Genomic DNA, 22,339 nt, shown 5'->3' with positions numbered 1-22,339 from the left:
CGCTGCATTGCATCTATACCAAACCCTACCCTATTGCACATATCATTTACCAGTCTGGACTACGATGACTGACTGACTGACTGTATATACATGCATGCATGTCTATATCCTTCCTTCTTATTGTCATGTCTGCATGCACTAAATTAATGTATAAAGCCGAAGCCGCGTTCGCATCCCCCCACGAAAAGAGTTGTTGTTGCATTGCATTGCATTGTGTTTATAGTTTGCATAGCGTGATTGAATATACACTTGTTTCATTTGAAAAACATACATCGACGTAAGACTATACTAGAAGTTTATATAGATGCCTAGGATAAAGATACAGTTAATGTGCAAACAGGGGCAGGGGCAGCGACCGCCTCACACGCTCCCACATCGACTCGTCTGGCACGGGCTTCGCTATCCGATGCCACTCGCCATTAAACGCGTTGATGAGCCAGCTCGAAAGACCTAGTCGGATTAGCATTTGCGGGGGCAAAAGGAGAGGGGGAAAGACATACGGTCGTAGACCATGGTGTGCGCGTTGTGAAAGTAGATGCTATGATCCGAGTCCGGGTAGAACTGCAGATCGTAGTTCTCGACGTTCGACAAGTCCAGCTTGTCGATTAACATAAGTGTATTCTGCAGATGGACGTTGTCGTCCGAGGCGCCGTGCATGACGAGGAAGCGGACCGTCTCGGACAGGGCGGCCATGTCGGTTATGGTCGAGTTGTCGTAACCATTAGGATTATGCTGCGGGGTGTGCATGTATCGTTCTGTGTAGATTGAGTCTGGAAAGTGGAAAGTCCGTTAGTGGGGTGGTCTATGAATAAGAAGGGGGGGGGGGAAGGAATACCGTAGAACCGCCAGTCTGTGACGGGCGCAACGGCCATTCCGTACTGGAAGGTCTGGCCAGCGTCTTGTTCGAGGGTCTTCAGCGTCATGAACCCGCCATAGCTCCATCCCCAGATCGCCATGCGGGTTCCGTCAACGTACGGTTTCGACGCCCACATCTTTGCAGTGGCGATTTGGTCGTGCGCCTCGTAAAATCCTAGGTTGCCGCGGACGATGCACCGGGCCTTGCGGCCAATGTAGCCTGTGCCGCGGCCGTCAACGGTCACGACGATGTATCCCAGGCTGGAGGCGACGTAGGACTGGAAATCAACGGCGAACTGGCGGTCCACGGTCTGCGAGCCCGGTCCGCCATACAGATAAAAGAGGACGGGGTATTTCTTGGCCGGGTTGAAGTGAGGAGGGCGGCGCTCGACAAGCTGCAGCGTGTAGCCGTCAACTGTGACGTTTTGGTAGATCTCAGTGGGGAGCGCGTACGCCTCTACCATCTTGGTGAGCTGTGCGTTATCTTCAATGCGGTCTTCGTAGGTTATTTCGTCGCCTTGCGTGTTGATAATCGCCTGCCAGGGAATAGAAGGCCCTTTGTATGTGAGAAGCGCGTAGCCTGTGCCGTATGAGAAGGAGACATCATAGTAGCCTGGTTTGGAAGTGTTGGTCAAAGGCTTAAGATTCGACCCATCCAGCTGCACACGGTAGACATGGCGCTGGGTGGGTGCTTCCCTCGTCCCGACGAAGTACACCAGGCCCCGTTGCAGATCTACGGCAGCCGGTGCGTTCACCACTTCCCACTCGCCGGATGTGAGCATCACAGGGTTTGGGCTATCGAGTGGTGTGAAGTATGCAAGGTGGTCGTATCCATTGTACGGCACGGTGTCGATGTAGCCGTCGTGCGGTCGTCCGTTCTTGGGGTCCGCCGGGATGAAGCGTGTGGATTGTGAAGGCTCAACCCAACCACCGTCAAGGCCGGCAATGTCGTCGGATCTGACCAATTTACCTGTTCTGGACTTGGTGTCGATCAGATACACCTTGAGAATGTCGCTTTCGCGGTTGGTCGATCTCACGAGGACCTTACCCTCAGAGGCCCACAGAACCTCAATGATGATGCGGTCATCGTCGGCAAAGTCGTCTGCTACTTCGACGGAGAAGACCTCGTTCTTCTCGACGTCGTAGAACTGCAGGTCGACGACTGGGTTCGGGGCCCCAGACTTGGGATATTTGATCTCTCTCACGTCGGGGTAATTCTCCAACCCCGGCAGAGGCTTCTTCCCGGATGGCCGCGAGACGTAGTACTGGACCGGGAACTCGGGCACACTCGTCTCATTTGTTCTGAAGAAAGCGATATACTTAGCGTCATTCGACCACCATGTGACGCTGTTCCCCGATATCACCTCCTCCTCATACACCCAGTCGGGAACACCATAGAAAAGGTTCTCCCCGCCGTCCTTCGTAATCGCGACAACGCTGTCCGACGACAGCCTCCGCAGATACAGATTATTGTCCCGAACAAAAACGACCGCATCAGAGGCAGGAGACCAAAGCGCGAGCTGCACTCGACCATCCGGCGCACTGGGATCCAACGGTTGCGCAGTCTGAGAATCCACATCCAGCACCCAGTACTTCCCTGTGAACGAGTGCCTCCAGTTCTTCTGCTGCTCGGATACTAACAGCACTTTCTTCAAGTCCGGACTCGGCCAGACGTTGCTGGGAACAATCGCCCTCCCGTCTACGTGCACGATGGGCTTCCTCATCAGCACCTTGCTCTCCTGACCAGTGGCATCGCCCTTTCGACTCCGGATATCATCCACCCGGAGGTACCCCTGCTTCTCATCCCCACCCTTCTCAACTAGCAGACCGTCTTCGTTGTTCGGCCCCGCAACCCATCCGATCGCATGGTACCGTGGAAGCCATTCCCCCGAGAGCACCTGCCGCAACGTGACAGGCTTGCCGGAGCTTGTGCTCGTGCTACCCAACGTGGAGTCGGCTTCGTGCGCCTGTAACGCGTCCGAAGCAGTCTGGTAGTTCGCTCGTCCCCCTGTCAAAAACAGTACGAAGGCAAGCAGCCAGCCTCCAAGGCAGAGAAGAACGAGAATCCAGAATATCCGCCGTGCGCGACCGCCTCCAGTGGCTGCTTTCTTGGATGACGCGAGGAACGGCTCCGTTTGTTCCACATCACCGTCCTCGAGGTCGCGGTATCGGTCACCGTCGGCGGATCCCATTGTCACCTTGGGGTTGGGGAAGGCTTTCCGTTCTCCCGGGAAGAGGGATTCGGTGGATAGACTCGAGTCGGTGGAGGTTTGAGATGCGGAGGATGCAGATCGAGGGCGGGTCATGGGAAGGAATTCAGAGGTTTCTCCATGGCCGTCGGATGGCCTCATTGTCACGGTGGTTGTAAGACAGAGGCTGCAGTGATTGAGTTACATGTGACGGGTCACAACAGATCGACGATGAGCAAGGCAACGAGGTTGTGGTAGTCAGGATGGCTAATTTACAGCCGTCTATAAAAATAACATCAAACCAACAGGCCATTCATCGTCAAGACAAGGTCAATTCCTCATCAGTAGACAACAATGTCAAGGAATGGCCGTAAAGTGGAAATACTGATGGAGTCCGGGGTAAGCGGTTGTTGATGGCGGCGATGCAGATAGCGACTCTTGGCAGCCAATCTTATTCACGTTATTGAGCTCCCCTTTTGGGTATCTCGATCTATTCACAACTTCGATGAATATCAACTAAGTCAAATTTCATCTATCTGTCGCTAGAGACAACTGTGATGATTAGGTACTGCACGAACAGAGTGGCCTTTATTAGCAATTTGCTGTATATCAAACCAAGCTGAGTATTTCTACTTAGACGTGCAAGAATCAAGAATATAAGACCAAACGAGAAAAAGCTACTTTCGAGATGTCAAAGGATACTTCGTTAGAGACCAACAGTCTTTAGTTAACATACATGAATGCCTGCTTCAAGCAAGGGAATACAGAATACTCTGAATTAACCCAGTCCGGCTCCATACACCCTAAAATAGCAAATAAAAGCCAAACTCCTGCAATAGATCTTCCTGGGTAACCTGCGAAAACAAGATACAGAGTGTGTTCAATCACAATTCATCCTATCCACCCGAATCAGCGACTTAACAGTGAATGGATTTGAAGCGAAGCTCAGCCGTATCGACAGCCAGCTTATAGGCCTGACCCTTGATGAGGGCCCACGAATCCTCATCGAACATGGGCTGTTCTCGGAGCGTCTCGATAATGCGACCCACACAGTCGTGGAATCGCTTTATCTCGACATAGGTGAACATACACAGCAGCGCAGCCCGTTCCTCGACCGTCGCAAGCTGGTAATCATCCAGCAAAAGAGGCTGCTGGTCTTTGCCCTCGTACGTCCGGACCAGGTGGTGATAGAACGCCCGGCTTCTTTGCAAGATCGTTCGGCAGAGCAGATAGAGGAAGCTTCGGACGTATTCCTTCCCGGAGCACCGCGTGCAGGTGCTCATGGCCTCAAGGGCGTCGAGAGCACGCCTGATATAGTCCAGGCCGCACTCCTTGGTCTTGAGCGAGCTGAGTAGTGGGTTGTTGAGGTAGGCGGCATCCAGGGAGTTTCGGCCCTGTAGAGTGCAGTCGCATGGGAAGAGCTCATCGTCTCCCAGGTCGAGATCGATGGTTGGTGGGGGAGTGGCAGCTTGTGTAAGCACCCGCTTCTGACAGGACCTGTGAGGAACTGTCTCCATCTGGGCGAGAATGACCTTCAGCCCTGTCATGAACGCAGTGATAGATTGGCCCTTCATGTTGTTTAGTGGCTGGGACAAGCGAAAGTTTGTAGTTGGTTATCAAGCGAGTGAAAATGTTGATTGTTGCGAGTAAAGCGAACGACTGTAGGTTGTCAGAGGGAAGTAAAAGTGAAGAGGGAGGAGAGTTCTCTGCGAGAGAGCCATATTTAGCAACTATGACTGTGTTGAACCAAGGTAGAGCGGCCCTATCTGGCTTCAACGAGTCAAAGTGACGACATTCGCAGAGTTCCTGAGGATTGCAGCCTGAAGGATCGGGCAGTATTCAAAGCAAGCCTGGCGCCGCATATATGTTGACTTCTGAGTTGGAAAGGTCAGATAGCACAAGACAATGTAAGCAGTACGCAGCGTAAGAGTTATATTCATTGGTGGATCATCTATATTCTGAATCATTTGATTTTTGGGTAAAATTACTTATCATAATACACCACATCTGATCCCTTCTGGTTTATGTGCCTCCAAATCATCTCGATAGAGCGATATCATCAATTCTCATAATCATCTTAACCGTCTCAGCCGCAAGTTCGATGGCGCTGGTGCTCACCAAGAGCGGCTGCAGAATGTTCTCCTCCGTGATGTCGTCCCGCACACCGCCGCTACGGATGCTGACACCAGCATTGTGCTGGCCTTGAGCGTGGCGGTGTCGCAGCTCCGTGACGACCTTGATCGAATTCAGACCAGCGTTCTCGGCCAATGTGGTTGGAATAACCTCCATGGCATCTGCAAACGCCTTCCAGCATATAGCCTCCGTGCCTGCGAGCTCACGGGCACGCATTGCCAAAGAGTGGGCGACCTCAATCTCAGGAGCACCACCACCGGCAATAAGGGCGCGTTTCTTGACCAAGCAGCGAATGACACAGAGAGCATCGTGCAGAGACCGCTCGGCCTCATCCAGAATCAGGTTGTTGGCACCGCGAGCGACGATAGATACGGTCTGGTTGGCAGCGGTGGCAGGTGCCTTGATGCCGGTGATCTTTACATACCGAGCACCAGACGCCTGGACCTCCTCGACAAGGTCAGCAGTACCCAGTTTGTCCTCGGTGAAGGAGTCAATATTGGCGACGGGCTTGCAGCCAAGACTCTTGCACAGGAACTCAACCTCATCCCGCTCAATGTCCTTGATGGCAAGGATCTTAAGCCGTGAAAGGAAGTGGAGGGAGAGTTCGTTGACGGCGTCACGAAGGATCGATTTTTGGATGAGAAGGACGTTACACTTGGTCTTCTGGATCTTCTTGACCATGTTCAGGAGGTACTGGCGTTCTTCCTTGAGGATCTTGTCCATCTGACGGTAGTCGTTGACGACGATCTGGTTTTCCATCTGTAGTTGTCCATACGTTAGCAGCCTGTATCATGCTTTTGGGGTAGATACAACGTACATCAGGCTTGGGAGGGCTGAGCTGGAACTGAATCAAGCCTATCCGGGCCTTCTCGATCCTTGTGGGGCCGCCGCTGCTCTTGATGACGGGCTGGTTCAACACGAGACCGTCAACCATCTCACTGTCCTCAATTGTACCGCCGACCTTCTTCACAATTCGAATGTTTCTCAGATCCACGTTCTCTGCTGTTTTAGGATCGATGACCTTGAGCACCGAATCCACGGCCATAGGGCCAAGAAGGCCAGAGTGTTGCGATACGATCTTGGAGGATAGCGATGTAGAAGCGGCTTGGAGGAGAGTAGCACGGTCCATCAGGTTGATCGGGCGAGACATATTCTGGAGGATTTCCACCGCAGCAGCAGCGGCTCGCTGGAAAGATTCGGAGATGATGGTGGGATGAATACCCTTGCCCAACAGGCGCTCGGCGGCTCCGAGCAAGCTACCAGCGATCACGACCACGGAAGTTGTTCCATCACCAGCTTCGACATCCTGAGCAGCACTCAGATCGACAAGCATCCTGGCCGCAGGGTGCATCACGCTCATGTCTCTCAGCATCGTGTTTCCATCGTTGGTCTATGGAGGGGTTAGCACCGAGCCGCATATTTCGTGACTGGAATTCGTACGATAATCGTGTTTCCCTTGGGTGTTTGAATCTAATGACAGTTAGCATTTATCAACATGCAACTTTGGACATAACCATACCATCTTATCCATTCCTCTGGGCCCCAGAGACTGTAAAGCCGTTAGCCCCTCACCTTCGACATATATGGGTATCTAGATTGCAAACCGTTCTGATGGCATCGGCGACGGCTAGATTCACGTCAGCTATCATGTAAAATAGACGTCAAAGCAAATGGTAAATACCTCTAGCAGCCAGAATGTTGGCCGTCCGAACCGCCATGGGCTTCTCCTTGTCCTGCGCGAGTATCAGAAAACGGCCCACAAGCAGTATTTGTTCCGTAAAAACCACCCACCTTGAAGGTAGTGCCAGGGGCCCCCTGGGAGACTGCGGTCGCCATTTTGAATATGTCCGCGGATAGAGGCACAAAGATAAACTAGAAATTGAACAGGGACACGGGTCGTGATGAGGGGAGCAGATCCACTGTCTGGAAGCGGCTCTGGGAATTTCTTCGAAGGTGCTTTGGCGGTGGTGATGCTTGGCGGCCACTAGCGTCAACAGCTGGAACCCGTCGGTGACAGCACCCTCAAGCTTGAGAGCTTGATCACATCACTTTCCCAATCAAACTTCACCTCACCCATCCATCTCATCAGACTCTTTCGACCTTATACTGCCATCATAAACTCTATTCCGTTACGACTGTATTGACTTCTTTATTTCCCTGGCCTTCCCTGTCATCCGGTTGCGCAGTCCAGTCTCACCATGCCTAGCGCCACGGGAGCGAACTGGGAGAAGTACCAGAAGAACTTCGCTGACGACGAAGAACCGGAGAAGAAGATCACACCTCTCACAGACGAGTATGTTGCGGCTGGGAGCAAGCTGAGCTCTAAATGAAAACTATGAGGTATCGGCTGATTATGAGACAGTGATATTCAAGTACTCAAGACATACGGCGCCGCTCCTTACGCGACCGCCTTAAAGAAGCTCGAAAAGCAGATCAAGGACAAACAAGCGAGCGTGAACGAGAAGATTGGTGTTAAGGTTTGTTAAGGGTGATGTTTCTTATATCCGGATCTTGGCTGACCTTGGACAGGAATCCGACACCGGTCTTGCGCCTCCACACCTTTGGGATGTCGCTGCAGATAGGCAACGCATGGCAGAGGAGCAGCCATTGCAGGTTGCTCGCTGTACAAAGATCATTTCCGACGAGAAGGATCCCGATAAGAGCAAATATGTCATCAACGTCAAGCAGATTGCCAAGTTTGTCGTGAATCTAGGGGAGAGAGTGAGCCCTACAGATATCGAAGAAGGCATGAGGGTCGGGTAAGTGGCTATGGTCTCTGTTGTTTTGGCAGTTCTGATTATTTTATAGCGTCGACCGAAATAAGTACCAGATCATGTTACCTCTTCCTCCCAAGATCGACCCTAGCGTGACGATGATGACTGTCGAAGACAAACCGGACGTGACGTACGGCGATGTTGGTGGATGCAAGGAACAGATCGAGAAGTTGAGAGAAGTGGTCGAAATGCCTTTGCTGTCACCAGAACGATTCGTCAACCTCGGTATTGATCCGCCCAAGGGTGCGCTGCTGTACGGTCCTCCCGGTACTGGCAAGACCCTCTGCGCTCGAGCAGTCGCTAACCGGACCGACGCCACGTTCATCCGTGTCATCGGTAGCGAGTTAGTTCAGAAGTACGTTGGTGAAGGTGCACGAATGGTTCGAGAACTCTTTGAGATGGCCCGGACCAAGAAGGCATGCATCATCTTCTTTGACGAAATCGACGCGGTCGGTGGTGCTCGTTTTGATGATGGGGCTGGCGGTGACAACGAGGTTCAACGTACTATGCTTGAGTTGATTACACAGCTGGATGGTTTCGATTCCCGTGGTAACATCAAGGTCATGTTTGCAACCAACCGACCGTCGACCTTGGACCCTGCCCTGATGCGCCCTGGTCGTATAGACCGCAAGATCGAATTCTCACTTCCCGACGTTGAAGGTCGCGCCAACATCCTCCGCATTCATGCCAAGAGTATGTCAGTCGAGAGAGACATTCGGTGGGAGCTGATCTCCCGACTGTGCCCTAACGCTACCGGTGCGGAACTACGGAGTGTTGCCACAGAAGCTGGCATGTTTGCAATCCGGGCGCGGCGGAAGGTCGCCACAGAGAAGGACTTCTTGGCCGCTGTGGACAAGGTCATCAAGGGCAACCTCAAGTTCAACTCGACAGCGACATACATGCAGTACAATTAGATGATGTCTCATTTATGCATCTTGGGTTACATTGCATGGCTGGATGGATGTATAATCAGATTTAGCTCGGTGATTCGGTCTATGATGCTTCCTTAATATGATCTACTGTGCATTATCAGATGCCCACATACTCACGGCGTACTAGTTGTGTCCCAGTAACTCGATCAATCGGTTGTATGTGATATACGTATAGTCACGTGATTCCGCGCCGAGGCATTGCTGACTTCCACCCAAACTGTGCCTGGAAGATGTTCGGCTTTTCAATTTGGCCTAGATAATAAAGTGTAGCAGCCTACTGAATACTCGAAGCTCATCTATAAATCAACCCCATCTCATCGTCTTCATCGGCCACTCACCCCGGAATTCTTCGCTGCTGCCGGGTCAATTGAAGACCGGCCACGTGCCTTGCCATTTTCGGCCAATGAGAAGCTCCCGGCTGCCCGAGGTGATTACTACTGCGCGCCAGCTGATTGGCTGTCTCGGCCCCGGTCCTCCCCGTCGGCAAGTGAGGGAAGATTATGTCAGCCAGCTCTTCCTGTTCTTCTGAGAACCGACGATCCAAAAGTGCTGCTCGTGAATACTACCACCGGCTTCCGACCTCGTCTTGCCTGTTCTCCCCTCCTCCTCCCACTAACAACTGCCTTGGTGCTGTTGGTCGTCCTCATCCAATAGCCTCCTCTCAGAGTCATATACAATAGTGTCTCTTTTCTTTTGATCCGCCCACAATGAGCTCCCTGAGCTTGCGGAGCCTAGCTCCCGCTTCGAAGGTCGGTTACCCGAGGGTCTTTTGACGACCCTTTATTCTGTACTGTTGCCGTGCTGACTCGCAGATTTGCGCAGATTTCCCGTGCTTTGAGGGACCAGAGACGTCTATTCTCCTCGACAAGGTCGGCAGGTACGCATTGAATCCCACGAAGTTGAGCTCCCCGCTACTCACTGACTCCGTTCTTCCAGCCCGCATATTCGCCAACGGCCCTTTGCGCGCTAAGGAGGCTACTGGTTACATTTCTTCGAAGTATCCTGTTATTGTAAGTGACTGTCGCATTAGCATGGAAACGAGCTGGTCTAATTGACGGTAGGACCACGAATACGATGCTGTTGTTGTCGGTGCTGGTGGTGCCGGTCTCCGTGCTGCCTTCGGTCTGGCGGAAGCCGGGTTCAACACCGCCTGTGTCTCGAAGCTCTTCCCTACAAGATCTCACACTGTTGCCGCTCAGGGTGGTATCAACGCTGCTCTGGGAAAGTATGTCAATGAACTTATGGAGTTGTATCTTGGATGATTGCGCTAATCTCGACGTGCAGCATGCACCCCGATGACTGGAGATGGCACATGTACGATACTGTGAAGGGTTCCGATTGGCTTGGTGACCAGGACGCCATCCACTACATGACCAGAGAGGCTCCTGCTAGTGTTCGTGAGCTCGAGGGCTACGGTTGCCCCTTCTCCCGTACCGAGGATGGCCGTATCTACCAGCGTGCTTTTGGTGGTCAGTCCAAGGATTTCGGCAAGGGTGGACAGGCCTACCGTTGCTGCGCCGTCGCTGATCGTACCGGTCACGCTCTTCTCCACACTCTCTACGGACAGTCTCTGCGCCACAACACGAACTACTTCATTGAATACTTCGCCCTGGATCTGCTGATGGAGGATGGTGAGTGCCGTGGTATCATCGCCTACAACCAGGAGGACGGTACCCTGCACCGCTTCAAGGCCCACCACACTGTTTTGGCCACTGGTGGATACGGACGTGCCTACTTCAGCTGCACGTCTGCCCACACTTGCACTGGTGACGGTATGGCCATGGTCGCCCGTGCTGGTTTGCCCAACCAGGATCTTGAGTTCGTTCAGTTCCACCCAACTGGTATCTATGGTGCTGGTTGCCTGATCACCGAGGGTGCTCGTGGTGAGGGTGGTTATCTGCTCAATTCCGAGGGTGAGCGTTTCATGGAGCGTTACGCCCCCACCGCCAAGGATCTGGCTTCTCGTGACGTCGTCTCCCGCTCCATGACCCTCGAAATTCGCGAGGGCCGTGGTGTTGGTCCCGAGAAGGACCACATCTACCTGCAGCTGAGCCACCTGCCCGCTGAGCTTCTCCACGAGCGTCTGCCCGGTATCTCGGAGACCGCTTCCATTTTCGCCGGTGTTGACGTCACCAAGCAGCCCATCCCCGTCCTGCCCACTGTTCACTACAACATGGGTGGTATCCCCACCAAGTACACCGGTGAGGTCTTGACTGTGGATGAGCAGGGCAACGACAAGGTTGTCCCCGGTCTGTACGCCTGTGGTGAGGCCGCCTGTGTCTCCGTCCACGGTGCCAACCGTCTGGGCGCCAACTCCCTCCTCGATCTCGTCGTCTTCGGCCGTGCCGTTTCTCACCGTGTCCGTGACATCGCTACCCCTGGCAAGGCTCACCGTGAGCTGAGCGCCGACGCTGGTGCTGAGTCTATCAAGGATCTCGACTTTGTCCGCAACGCCGATGGACCCAAGTCGACTCACGAGATCCGTAACGCCATGCAGAAGACCATGCAGACTGATGTCAGCGTCTTCCGTACCCAGGAGAGTTTGGATGAGGGTGTTGAGAAGATCACCGCCATCGACAAGTTGTTCGACCAAGTCGGTACCAAGGACCGCAGCATGATCTGGAACTCTGACCTTGTTGAAACTCTGGAACTTCGTAACCTGCTCACTTGCGCGTATGTATCCTTTCGGCTCTCCCAATTTCAAATATATGCTAATAAGATGTCCTCTAGTACTCAAACCGCTGTCGCCGCCGCCAACCGCAAGGAGTCTCGCGGTGCCCACGCCCGTGAGGACTACCCCGAGCGTGACGATGAGAAATGGATGAAGCACACTCTCACCTGGCAGAAGAAGCCTCATGGTGAGATCGACCTGAGCTACCGTGCTGTCGAGCATAAGACCCTCGACGAGAACGAGTGCAAGAGCGTGCCTCCCTTCAAGCGTGTCTACTAGATACATTGCTCTGCACTTGATGTGAAGTGTAATCTCAGCGTTCGCATGTCTTCAATGAGGCTGGATTGGCCACAGGATCCGGGTCAACCTCAAGATAGAAACAACAGGCTTTTCGACCCATCAGCCCTTAATTGCTTTGGTGAACTGTGGAGGATGGATTGATCAAAAGAAGCGTCATGAAAATTCTGCATTTCCCTGTGTTATATCTGTATATCCATGTTTTCCCTTTCAGGCGATGAGTTAGGTGTACTCACGTTATTTGTTTTTCATAGCAGTTTCTCATATACAATTGGAGTTTCTTTGCGTCTGGATAGGGCTATCCAATTCAACTTAGCATTCTTCAATATAAGCCGCTATGTGACAGTCTGGAGGCTCATTGGATGACCAGGGATAGTCTCTCAATTCCTGCTGCCAGGTACGTCACCTTGAGATTCCTTGACTTTGACTTCGGTTGAAAGTGACTTCCCGGCTTTTTTCTTTGTTTGGCAGTCCCGTGTCTTAAGACAAAGAAATCACTCCAGCGGTCCATCGAGTACCTACGATAAGATACTGGTCGTCCAAAAACATCAGCAAGTCAAAAGGGCTTTATCCTTTCAACGGACTTGGATTCAGGAATGTCTAGCAGCTCAGTCATGATTAAGGTACTGACGCAAAACGCTGATCCTTCGAGTCTAGACGAATGTCACGATGTCACTATTGCAACCATAGCTTTCTGTTCCCTTTTTTGAATCCGACAGTGGAAAATGAGGCCATCACATGTTCTTCGCTACGAACTCTGAGTCCTAATCTCTGTGATGGCCGGTGTCGGCTTCATAGATTGACTGATTGTGTATCGAGTACCGTGCCCCGACCAATATTTTTGGCAGACAAAGAACTCGAGTCATTGAGTCGTTGCCACTTCGTATGGCTCATTCGCTTTGCCGTGGTTGTTTCAGAACGACTTGCATAGCCATGTGCTGTTCAGAAAAAGAAACAACGCTCATTGCACCTCATACTTTCTTTTACCTTTCTTGGGCTCCGAACGACCACATGGCGCCCATACTCCATGGTGACCACTGTCGCGGTGACCTCTGAAGATCTCGCTCTTCATGCATTCGTTTGTTTTTGCTGTCTTCACTGTCGTTCTAATTTATTGATTCCATCTTCTGCGAGTGCAAGTGTAGTTGTCTGAATTGGCGTCCCAGCCGTCTGAGAGATGTCTCTCCATCTCCCCCGTCAAGCCAACACTTGCACCGGCAGCAAGCAATGGTATGTTTGCTCCAAGGGCAACTTCCATGGCTGTTGCTCAGTCGATCCGTGCAATACCGGGGTATGTCCGGATCAAGAAAGCCAGACTACATTGTCGACTGCGACTACTGCAACCACCTCGAAAGCTGCCTCAACCACAACGGCGACCTCACCAACGACAGCTATCACCACCGCTCCGTCTACAAGCTCCCAGGGAGACATCCCAGAAATCATTCCGACTCGGACTGTGACTCAGGCTGTTGCACCGGCGACAGATACTGGTACTGCTGATGCGAGTCCTAGCCATGACCACGGCGCATTGATCGGGGGTGTTGTGGGTGGTATACTGACCTTGATACTGCTGAGTGGGCTGTTATTCCTGGTCTATCGGTCTCGCAAGAAGCATGGTAAACGGTTCGTTTTGCTGCGCTGGCGTGTCCATCGTGGCGAGAGCCATGAGAAAGCCTCAACAGTTGCAAACAGTAGGGGTGTTGGGCCAGGGAACGAGGGACGATTGCTTCATGGTGAGTACGACGCGCCGTACATGAGTTCTTTGGAGTCTCAGACTGACTGTGCTTCATGCTTCAGTACCAAACTCCAACACGCCAACCAACGCAATCATCAACCAACCCTTAACGGTGCCCGGCTCAGAACGAACTTCAGCAACGTCAAACACCATAAGCCAACCGTCCACTCACGCTAACGCAAACACAAGTAAAATCTCAGCACCAGCTGAGACAACCCAGCACAGCTCCTTGTCCTCGTTACCACCACCCTCATCCACAACGAGCCACCCCTCCCCCGATCTCAACCTCAACCTCAGCACAAGCACAAGCACAAGCATAAGCACCAGCCCACATCCACCAGCACCAGACCGAGCAGACATAACCCCCGAACTCTCAGACACAGGCTTTTACCGCCAACGAGCCGAGCTAGCCGCCTACTCCCAAAGCGAACTAATCAACATCCCTCCCGACCGCCGGCAGGTGAATACCAACCCGGATCCAGACCAGCCGGCTCCGCCACAGCTGCCGTCGATCATCACGCCGGACGGGGTGATCCTGGGCGCGAACTTTGATTACAGGGTTCCGCGGGACGATCCGTATCCTGGTTCCGGGGAGGGGATCGGCCATGTGCTTAGCTTTATGCATTTTGAGGAGGGAGAGCGGAGGGAGGGGTGGAGGAAGAGTTTTGAGAGTGGGACGGGGGTTTGAGGTTGTTGTTGACGTTGGCAGTTGGGCTGCTGCTCTTGTGCTGGGTGGCTGGTCTCGGTGATCGCATACCTAATGTCTATTGTTGGTTTGCTTTGATGCATGTATATTTGTGTCGTGGATCCCTTTTGTTTACTGTTACTGGTAAATGTTATACAGCTTAATTGTTGGCTAGACAAAACCGAAATGTATTCTATATACCTACTAAAACATATTACCCGAAAGAATCTAGCTTTTAATTCCCTAAGACACAATAATACCACAGATCATATTCTTACAAAAGACCCCTGAGAACAGCGGTCTGCTCCAACACGGCACGGCGGCTGGTGCCGCCGACCGCATCCTTCAGCTCAACGGCACGCTCGTAGTCCAGGCAGGCCTGGACATCTTCGTCGAAGCGCGCGTCGACGGCTTTCAGCTGCTCGAGCGACAGCGTGTCCATGGGGACATTGTTCTTCTCTGCCAGGGCGACAACCCGGCCGGAGATGTGGTGGCCCTCGCGGAAGGGGACGCCCTTGCGGACGAGGTAGTCGGCGATCTCGGTGGCCAGCATCTCGGGCGCCAGGGCGGCGGTCATCTTCTCGGGGAGGACGGTGAGGGTCGAGAGGACGCCGGTGGCGATCTGGATGCTGTCGCTGACGGTCTTGATGTGGTCCAGCAGGGGCTCGACGCTCTCCTGCAGGTCCTTGTTGTAGGTGGTGGGGAGACCCTTGATGGTCATCATCAGGCCGGCCATGTGGCCGAAGGCGCGACCGGCCTTGCCACGCAGAAGCTCCAGGCTGTCTGGTCTCGTTAGTTGAAGTCAAGAACGACAGCAAAACACAAGCAACTCACCTGCGTTCTTCTTCTGAGGCATCAACGACGAGCCGGTCGAGTAGGCGTCGGACAACCGGACGAAACCAAACTCCAAACTGCTGTAGATGATCAGATCCTCGGCCCAGCGAGAGATCTTGAGCATGAACGAGCTTCCCCACTGCATGGTCTCCATGGCAAAGTCCCGGTCGGCCACCGCGTTCATCGAATTGTACAGCAGACCCTCGAAGCCCAGCTCCGCGGCCATCGCCTCCCGGTCGATCTGGAAGGGGTTTCCGGCCAGAGCGCCGGTGCCCAGGGGGCTGCGGTTGACACGCCGGGTGACCTCCCGCAGACGCTGCAGCTCACTGGCGAAGGCGGTGGCATGCGACAGCAGCCAGTGGCTCCACCGGACGGGTTGGGCCTTCTGCAAGTGTGTGTAGCCGGGCATGATGAAGTCGAGCTCGTTCTCCGCGCGCGCGATGGACACCTTGACGAGGTCGCACAGGACGGCGTCCAGCTTGCGCAGCTCGTCCCGCAACCACAGGCGCATGTCGGTTGCAATCTGCTCGTTGCGGGACCGGCCGGTGTGCAGCTTGCCTCCGATCTCCTTGCCGATGATCTCGGAGAGTCGGCGCTCGTTGGCTGTGTGGATGTCTTCGTCGTTCTCCTTGACGACGAAGGTGTTGGTGCTCCATTCTTCGGCGATCTGCTTGAACCCGCGTTCGATCTCGGAGAACTCGTGCTGGGTCAGGATACCGGTCTTGGTGTTGGCCCGGGCGAAGGCAAGCGAGCCGGCAATGTCCTGCTTCCAGAAGATACGGTCGTAGGGGAGGGATTGGTTGTACTGAACCATCAGGGGGTCGAGGCCCTCTATGAGTCAAAACATAAGTAGGTTAGTAGTATTCGGAGGAATTGAGACTGCGGTAGGGGGTACATACGGGTGAATCGACCACCCCAGAGCATGTTCTCTGCAACAGCCTTGGAAGCACTCATTGTGGAAGCTGTAGACGAAGGAATTGATGAATTGAAGGGGAGGATGTTGCGAGAAGGAGGTGATGGACAGGTCGGAATCCAAATAATTATTCGGTGATTCACCCAGGGAGCGATATCGGCGCTAACCAGATGGGGCCGACTCTTATCAACAATGAGTCACAACTTACTCTAAATCGACTCGATGCTATGGCCATAGAGTGTTGATTTCCTATTGTTTCCATGCGCTCGGTAAATATGATGATATTCTGGTAATATGAGTTCGCATGTCGCCTTACGAGCGTCGCAATGGTCTGCCGTCGAAGCACTGTTGGAGACGAGTTCAACCGCCATGCCATCAGTCAATCTTCAATTGACATAGATGCAGCCAAAGATTATCGTCTGAGGCCGGCTGAAAGATTATTATCATATCAACAAGCGTGATATGATAAGCAATACATATTTGATATGGAATGTTCTGACAACACAGTACAGGTCGAAGGCGGATACGAACCAAGGGAATAGCAAGACGCAGGGTGAGAAGCTAGAGATCTTGGATCGAGCGAAGCCGTCAAATGGCCAATGGCTGAAATGATACAAGACATATGGTCGACGGTGCAGGGTCAAACTGCTACCGCTGACGCAAAACAATCGCCTGAAATGCGCTGGGCGACTCCTATACATAGCTCTCAGGATCAAGTGGAATGGACTGGTTAGGCGAAGTCTTCCCTTCCTCCAGGGACCAGGAGAAACAACAGAGAACGAAGTCTGGTATGAAAGAAGAAACTTGAAGAATTCCGCAAGAACGAAGCACCTCAAATCTCAGTCATTCTACCATATGTTGACCAAATATCTCCCTCACTTTAGCAACTAATAGAGGCCAAGCCTTTGTCCTCCTCAGATCTGCTCACCAATGACTGGTTGCGACGTCGTTAGCCTTGAGAATTGGAGACAGGAAGTGGTCAACTGGATCCATGGACCAGATCAGAGCTCGACTTTTCTTCAGCCGCTGGATCAAGGCAAGAACATCAGGACGCGGTCAAGGAACTTGCCAAGTTCTGGTTCACTTGAAGAACTCGCTCGAGAAGAACACAATTTCAAGAAACTGTTCTACTGTGCTACGAGAGGCCGCATTAGTCAAGTATTCTCCAAGCTAGAGGGCACCCCAGCCCGATGCACAGAAGCCATTGAAGAGTCTAATGGTGAGCGTACAGCATGGAGAGAAATTCAAAGTCTTTAGCCGTGTCTGGATCATCAAATGTCTCACGACCTGCCTGTTATTCCACTACATATGAGGTGAAGACATTGCTGGAATCCCAGAGAATCCCTTGCTAGTGCAACTAGCCAAAGAACTGCTGAGTACAGGAGCACAGCCACAGATGCAACATTTCTGTAAGAATAGGTAAATGCTGGCTCCTCATATGCATTAGCCCCAGCATGCCCCAGCATGCTCCTATAGTATTGATTTCTCATCAAAGTGCGGTGTATCTACCCCGTGCCTGGGCGGCAACTCTGATATCTTTTGGACAGGAATCAAACAGATCTCCAGCCAATGGCTCCAATCTCTTTTTGGGTCCACATGGAGATGCAATGTCCATACTGGCTTTATATCATGCAGAGGTTTACGAATAGGAAATAGTGACAGTCAAAGAATGAAGAGATCAGGCACTTCAGCTTGCGTGTTTGCTACCTAGCAAAGACCACTTTGTAGTAAACAAGTGTATATTCCTGAAACAGCTTGTAAACATATCTTTGTTCAGCGCATGCGTCTTTGATTTTCTGTCATGGTTGAGCTGCTGGGTAATCCAACTTGAGGCTCAGAAAGCTCTGCCGCGCTGGACATATATATGTGGTAGTCTTCTCCAACTGGAGCTTCCTGGCACAGCATCCCTCTTTACATGTCTGATATATCTATCCCACTCTGGATATAGTTACCAGCTCTACACTATATATACCTTGTTTCTTTCTCTTATTTTCTCCGTGGTTAGAATTGGAGTTGAATGCTACCATCTTCTCCTGCCCGGGTCGAGTGTCATAGTATACAGTTTATGCTGGACAACGTGTCGCCAGCTTCGTTTCAATACTGACATACCACCTGGAAGAGGGGCTGCCTTTGAAACGAAAAAAAAACGCCAGCAACGGATGCTGTCCTGCTGTTTCGAGACAATACCTGAAACAGGTTGAGCTTCATGAGGATGCATCCCACTGATTGTGTGCGACACGGAATCTCGCACTGTGCTGCTGTTGGCCCTTGCTGTATCTATGTTACGACTTATCGAGTTTCATCGGGGATTATGAACGTTATGGCACTATAGTGCTTTCTGATAATTGTGAACACCCCATAGGTGGGACTGACGGCGTAACGGAGCATTGGACAGACTCCTCAGGAGTGACTTAGTTATATGTTTCTTTTTCTGTGGTTCATGCAAGCATGTATTGCAAGATATGTGATATTGTAATCAATCAGGGTGAAGGGAGCGAGAAGGAGGAAGTTGATGTGATTAAGAACTAGAGCCGGCTATTCATTCATACTTCTATCAGAAAGTTTACATATACGTACGTCGACCAGTAAACCTGTGGGCTGCATAGGTTAACCACTGCTCTCAAGTATGTGGTATCACCATGATGTGTCGTATCTCTACGCATGATTTTAACTGTATTGAATCTAATTGGTGTCTGTGTTCGCGCCTGTGATTTGTTTGCTATACCCCCCTGCTCAGCTTAGCGGCATTTATTGGGTACCGGATTAGCTTGCATTGACTGACTGGACTCAATAGGTAAAACACAGCCTTGCTGTCAGCCTCATGGAGCTGATTGCCCCTCCTACACCAAATCACCTGTAACGGAACGTACCGACAACATCCACCGCATGGTGGAGAGACAGCGAATGTTGTGTGTCGGTGTGCTATATCCTCTTTAACTCACGAGAATGGCCCCCCGAATACTGTCACACAACGACTACACGGTGGCATGGATCTGCGCTTTGCCGCTGGAAACAGCAGCGGCGAAGGTCATGTTGGATGAAGTTCATGCTTCACTACCGCAACCAGAAACCGATCATAATGTCTACGCTCTTGGAACCGTCAGCAGTCACAATGTGGTCATCGCCTGCCTACCTTTGGGTGTATACGGAACAATATCTGCTTCCAATGTGGTGTCGCACATGGTTTCTACCTACTCGAATATTCGCTTTGGTTTGATGGTCGGCATTGGAGGGGGAGTTCCCAGTAAAAGTGCTGACATTCGCCTTGGTGATGTTGTGGTTAGCAAGCCAACTGCTACCTCAGGCGGCGTTATCCAGTATGACTACGGCAAAACACTCAGTGGAGAACATTTTCAGCGCACTGGATCTCTCAACAAACCTCCTCCAATCTTGTTAAAGGCTGTGGCTCAATTGGAGAGTGACTATATGACTGGAAAGAACCCAGTCAGCCAAATCATAGGTGATGCACTGCAGAAGGAAGAAATTAGGAGGAAGTTCTCCAGACCAGAAGGTGACTTGCTGTTCCAACGTACATATGACCATAAGGGAAAGGAAGCAAACTGTTCAGCATGTGATCAGAAACAGCTAGTAGATCGACCTCCGCGAACGACTGCTGAGCCTCACATTCATTATGGCTCGATCGCTTCTGGAGACCAGGTCATAAAAGATGCGGGGACTCGAGATTTCATTGCCCAAAGGGAAGACATTCTCTGCTTTGAAATGGAAGCTGCCGGTCTCATGGATGAACTCCCATCCCTTGCCATCCGAGGCATCTGCGACTACTGTGATTCCCACAAAAATAAACAGTGGCAAGAATATGCAGCCCTTGCGGCTGCCGCCTATGCGAAGGCCCTCCTGTCACAGGTTCCTACTTCCTACTCCGGGAAGGAGTTAGGTGCATCAAAGAGATCAGTTTGGATGGTCCCCTTTAGAAAGAACTCGCGATTCGTGGGCCGGGAAGAAGAAATCAGCAAAATTGAAGGGTTGATCACGCAACAGGACAGTCCTAGCAAGATCGCTATCTGCGGACTGGGTGGAGTTGGAAAAACCCAAATTGCACTTGAACTGGCGTACCGCATGAGGAATCAAGACCCTGAATGCTTAATTTTCTGGATCTCATGTACCACCTATGAGAGCGTGGAGCAGGCCTACACGAGCATCGCATCCAAGCTAGAAATGACTGACAAAAAGCCAGCAGAGGTCAAAGAACAAGTCAAGGCTTATCTTAGCCAGCAGAGCACAGCGAACTGGCTTCTTATTTTTGATAACGCAGATGATATGGAGATGTGGACAATGGCAGACTTCCTGCCTGAGAGCGAGCGAGGCCACATTCTCTTCACCACCCGAAGCCGGCAGATAGCCGTGAGACTGGCGTCATCCAACGTGATAATGATCTCTGAACCGGACACAGAGACTGCTGCCGAAATATTACGCAAGTCGCTGATTAAGAGAGTCTTGCTAAATGATCGTGAGGCAGCCATTTCACTCCTTAGGGAGCTTGCCTACCTTCCCCTAGCGATCACCCAGGCGGCAGCATACATCAATGAAAAAGACATCAAGCTTTCTGAATACACCACACTTTTGCATCAGAACGAGCCGGACGTGATTGAGTTGCTGTGTGAAGACTTTGGGGACGAAGGGCGGTACAAAGATATCCGGAATCCTGTCGCAACAACCTGGTGGGTTTCATTCCAACAGATCCAGCGCTTGAATCAAACAGCAATGGACTATCTATTATTCATGGCCTGCATCAATCCTCGCCATATTCCGCGGTCTTTGCTTCCTCAGACGATATCAGAAAAGAAAAGGATCGATGCCATTGGCCTCCTCAAGGCCTTTTCCTTTGTAAATGAGGAGGGTGGAGATTGTTCTCTAAATCTTCACCGACTCGTCCATCTTGCAACCCGGAACTGGATGAGGAAGCACCGGCAGTTCAACCAGCAAATTTTAAAAAACAGCCGATCGATTAAGTGAAGCCTTTCCAGATGATGACCATACAAATCGGAAGCTGTGGCGGGAATATCTACCTCATGTTCTTTCATTAATCGGAGAAATTGAATTTCAACAGGCGCAGGAGAGATACGTTGATATGCTTCAAGGGATTGGATATTGCCTTTACAGTGATGGGAGATATAAGGCAGCAGAAGAACTGTTTTTGCGGGTACTAACGATCCTGAAGCAGGTGCTGGGGCCGAAGCATCCTGTCACTCTGTTTAGCTTGGCTGAGGTGGCATCAACATACTTGAGTCAGGGACGATGGAAGGATGCAGAGAAGTTGCTGGAACAAGTAATGGAGGTATACAAACAGGTACTGGGGCCAGAGCATCCGAGCACTCTGTGGAGTATGAGCTACCTAGCAACAATATATGGGAATCAGAGACGATGGAAGGAAGCAGAGGAGCTGCTGACACAAGTAATGGAGGTATACAAACAGGTACTGGGGCCAGAACATCCGAGAATTCTGTGGAGTATGGGCCGCCTAGCAACAATATATAGGAATCAGAGACGATGGAAGGAAGCAGAGGAGCTAAATGTGGAAGTGATGAGGATCCGGAAACAAGTGCTAGGACCAGAGCATCCACAGACTCTGCTTAGCATGGCCGAATTAGCATGGACATACTGGGATCTGGGATTACAAAAGGAAGCCGAGGAACTGCAGCTTCAAGTAACAGAGATGCAGAAAAAGGTGCTAGGGCCAGAGCATCCGAGCACTCTGTTGAATATGGGCTGCCTGGCAACAACATATGGGAACCAGAGACGATGGAAGGAAGCAGAGGAGCTACTTGTGGAAGTGATGAGGATCCAGAAACAAGTGCTAGGACCAGAGCATCCACAGACTCTGCTTAGCATGGCCGAATTAGCATTAGCATACTGGCACCAGGGACGACAAAGGGAAGCTGAGGAGCTGGGGGTGCAGGTAACAGAGATGCAGAAAACGGTTTTAGGGCCAGAGCATCCACACACTCTGATCACCATGTTTAACTTGGCTTTCATCTGGAAGTCCCAAGGGAAGATTCAAGCCGTTTCGGCTCTCCCGGAACAATGTCTTGCGATCCAGAAGAAAGTCCTGGGACCAGGTCATCCAGTTACCTTGGCCTCTAGCATTCTCAAGGAGATGACAAAAGAGGACCGCTCCTTCTCAGATGATCGCCCGCTGCGACCTGATTAGGCCGAAAGTGATCGCATCCCGAAGCGATCTCAAAGGATTTGTGGAACTGCTTCTCGAAATGGTGCGAGGATGCGACAAGAACTCGGGCGAAGACGAAGCTTGAGTTCTGGCGGATCCCGCGCGAGTGGAATGCTGAAGCAGATGGATGGGCT

At 51.8% G+C, this 22,339-nt stretch overlaps 9 protein-coding genes across 9 annotated transcripts; 5 read left to right on the top strand and 4 right to left on the bottom strand.

The window, feature by feature from the left end:
- Positions 1–325: 325 nt before the first annotated feature.
- Positions 326–3,206, bottom strand: dapB (dipeptidyl aminopeptidase dapB; the record flags this gene model as incomplete). The annotated part of the gene is made up of 3 exons (XM_043288051.1): positions 326–450; positions 501–770; positions 836–3,206. The coding sequence occupies 3 exons, from the start codon at positions 3,204–3,206 to the stop codon at positions 326–328; spliced, it is 2,766 nt and encodes a 921-aa protein (XP_043143986.1).
- Positions 3,207–3,961: 755 nt separating this feature from the next.
- Aud_003093 (uncharacterized protein) lies at positions 3,962–4,618 on the bottom strand (the record flags this gene model as incomplete). Its single annotated transcript, XM_043288050.1, has 1 exon — positions 3,962–4,618. One exon carries the CDS (start codon positions 4,616–4,618, stop codon positions 3,962–3,964), a length of 657 nt encoding a protein of 218 aa, XP_043143985.1.
- A 463-nt stretch (positions 4,619–5,081) lies between these two features.
- Aud_003092 (chaperonin-containing T-complex subunit CCT4) lies at positions 5,082–7,013 on the bottom strand (the record flags this gene model as incomplete). Its single annotated transcript, XM_043288049.1, has 7 exons — positions 5,082–5,936; positions 5,995–6,567; positions 6,618–6,647; positions 6,697–6,726; positions 6,782–6,804; positions 6,859–6,910; positions 6,969–7,013. The coding sequence occupies 7 exons, from the start codon at positions 7,011–7,013 to the stop codon at positions 5,082–5,084; spliced, it is 1,608 nt and encodes a 535-aa protein (XP_043143984.1).
- A 362-nt stretch (positions 7,014–7,375) lies between these two features.
- On the top strand, positions 7,376–8,865 carry rpt1 (proteasome regulatory particle base subunit RPT1; the record flags this gene model as incomplete). The annotated part of the gene is made up of 4 exons (XM_043288048.1): positions 7,376–7,470; positions 7,540–7,654; positions 7,707–7,936; positions 7,986–8,865. The coding sequence occupies 4 exons, from the start codon at positions 7,376–7,378 to the stop codon at positions 8,863–8,865; spliced, it is 1,320 nt and encodes a 439-aa protein (XP_043143983.1).
- Positions 8,866–9,590: 725 nt separating this feature from the next.
- On the top strand, positions 9,591–11,833 carry Aud_003090 (succinate dehydrogenase [ubiquinone] flavoprotein subunit; the record flags this gene model as incomplete). Its single annotated transcript, XM_043288047.1, has 6 exons — positions 9,591–9,632; positions 9,706–9,760; positions 9,820–9,893; positions 9,945–10,108; positions 10,168–11,556; positions 11,614–11,833. 6 exons carry the CDS (start codon positions 9,591–9,593, stop codon positions 11,831–11,833), a joined length of 1,944 nt encoding a protein of 647 aa, XP_043143982.1.
- A 1,195-nt stretch (positions 11,834–13,028) lies between these two features.
- On the top strand, positions 13,029–14,274 carry Aud_003089 (uncharacterized protein; the record flags this gene model as incomplete). The annotated part of the gene is made up of 2 exons (XM_043288046.1): positions 13,029–13,584; positions 13,649–14,274. The coding sequence occupies 2 exons, from the start codon at positions 13,029–13,031 to the stop codon at positions 14,272–14,274; spliced, it is 1,182 nt and encodes a 393-aa protein (XP_043143981.1).
- A 271-nt stretch (positions 14,275–14,545) lies between these two features.
- Aud_003088 (argininosuccinate lyase ARG4) lies at positions 14,546–16,059 on the bottom strand (the record flags this gene model as incomplete). Its single annotated transcript, XM_043288045.1, has 3 exons — positions 14,546–15,054; positions 15,106–15,936; positions 16,005–16,059. 3 exons carry the CDS (start codon positions 16,057–16,059, stop codon positions 14,546–14,548), a joined length of 1,395 nt encoding a protein of 464 aa, XP_043143980.1.
- Positions 16,060–18,964: 2,905 nt separating this feature from the next.
- On the top strand, positions 18,965–20,992 carry Aud_003087 (uncharacterized protein; the record flags this gene model as incomplete). The annotated part of the gene is made up of 1 exon (XM_043288044.1): positions 18,965–20,992. One exon carries the CDS (start codon positions 18,965–18,967, stop codon positions 20,990–20,992), a length of 2,028 nt encoding a protein of 675 aa, XP_043143979.1.
- Positions 20,993–21,107: 115 nt separating this feature from the next.
- Positions 21,108–22,187, top strand: Aud_003086 (uncharacterized protein; the record flags this gene model as incomplete). Its single annotated transcript, XM_043288043.1, has 1 exon — positions 21,108–22,187. The coding sequence occupies one exon, from the start codon at positions 21,108–21,110 to the stop codon at positions 22,185–22,187; it is 1,080 nt and encodes a 359-aa protein (XP_043143978.1).
- Positions 22,188–22,339: the final 152 nt, after the last annotated feature.

Source organism: Aspergillus udagawae (genome assembly GCF_001078395.1).
Source record: "Aspergillus udagawae IFM 46973 DNA, scaffold_2, whole genome shotgun sequence".
NCBI lineage: Eukaryota > Fungi > Ascomycota > Eurotiomycetes > Eurotiales > Aspergillaceae > Aspergillus > Aspergillus udagawae.
The sequence above is the reverse complement of the archived record's forward strand: the minus strand, read 5'-3'. Positions and strand labels throughout refer to the sequence as shown.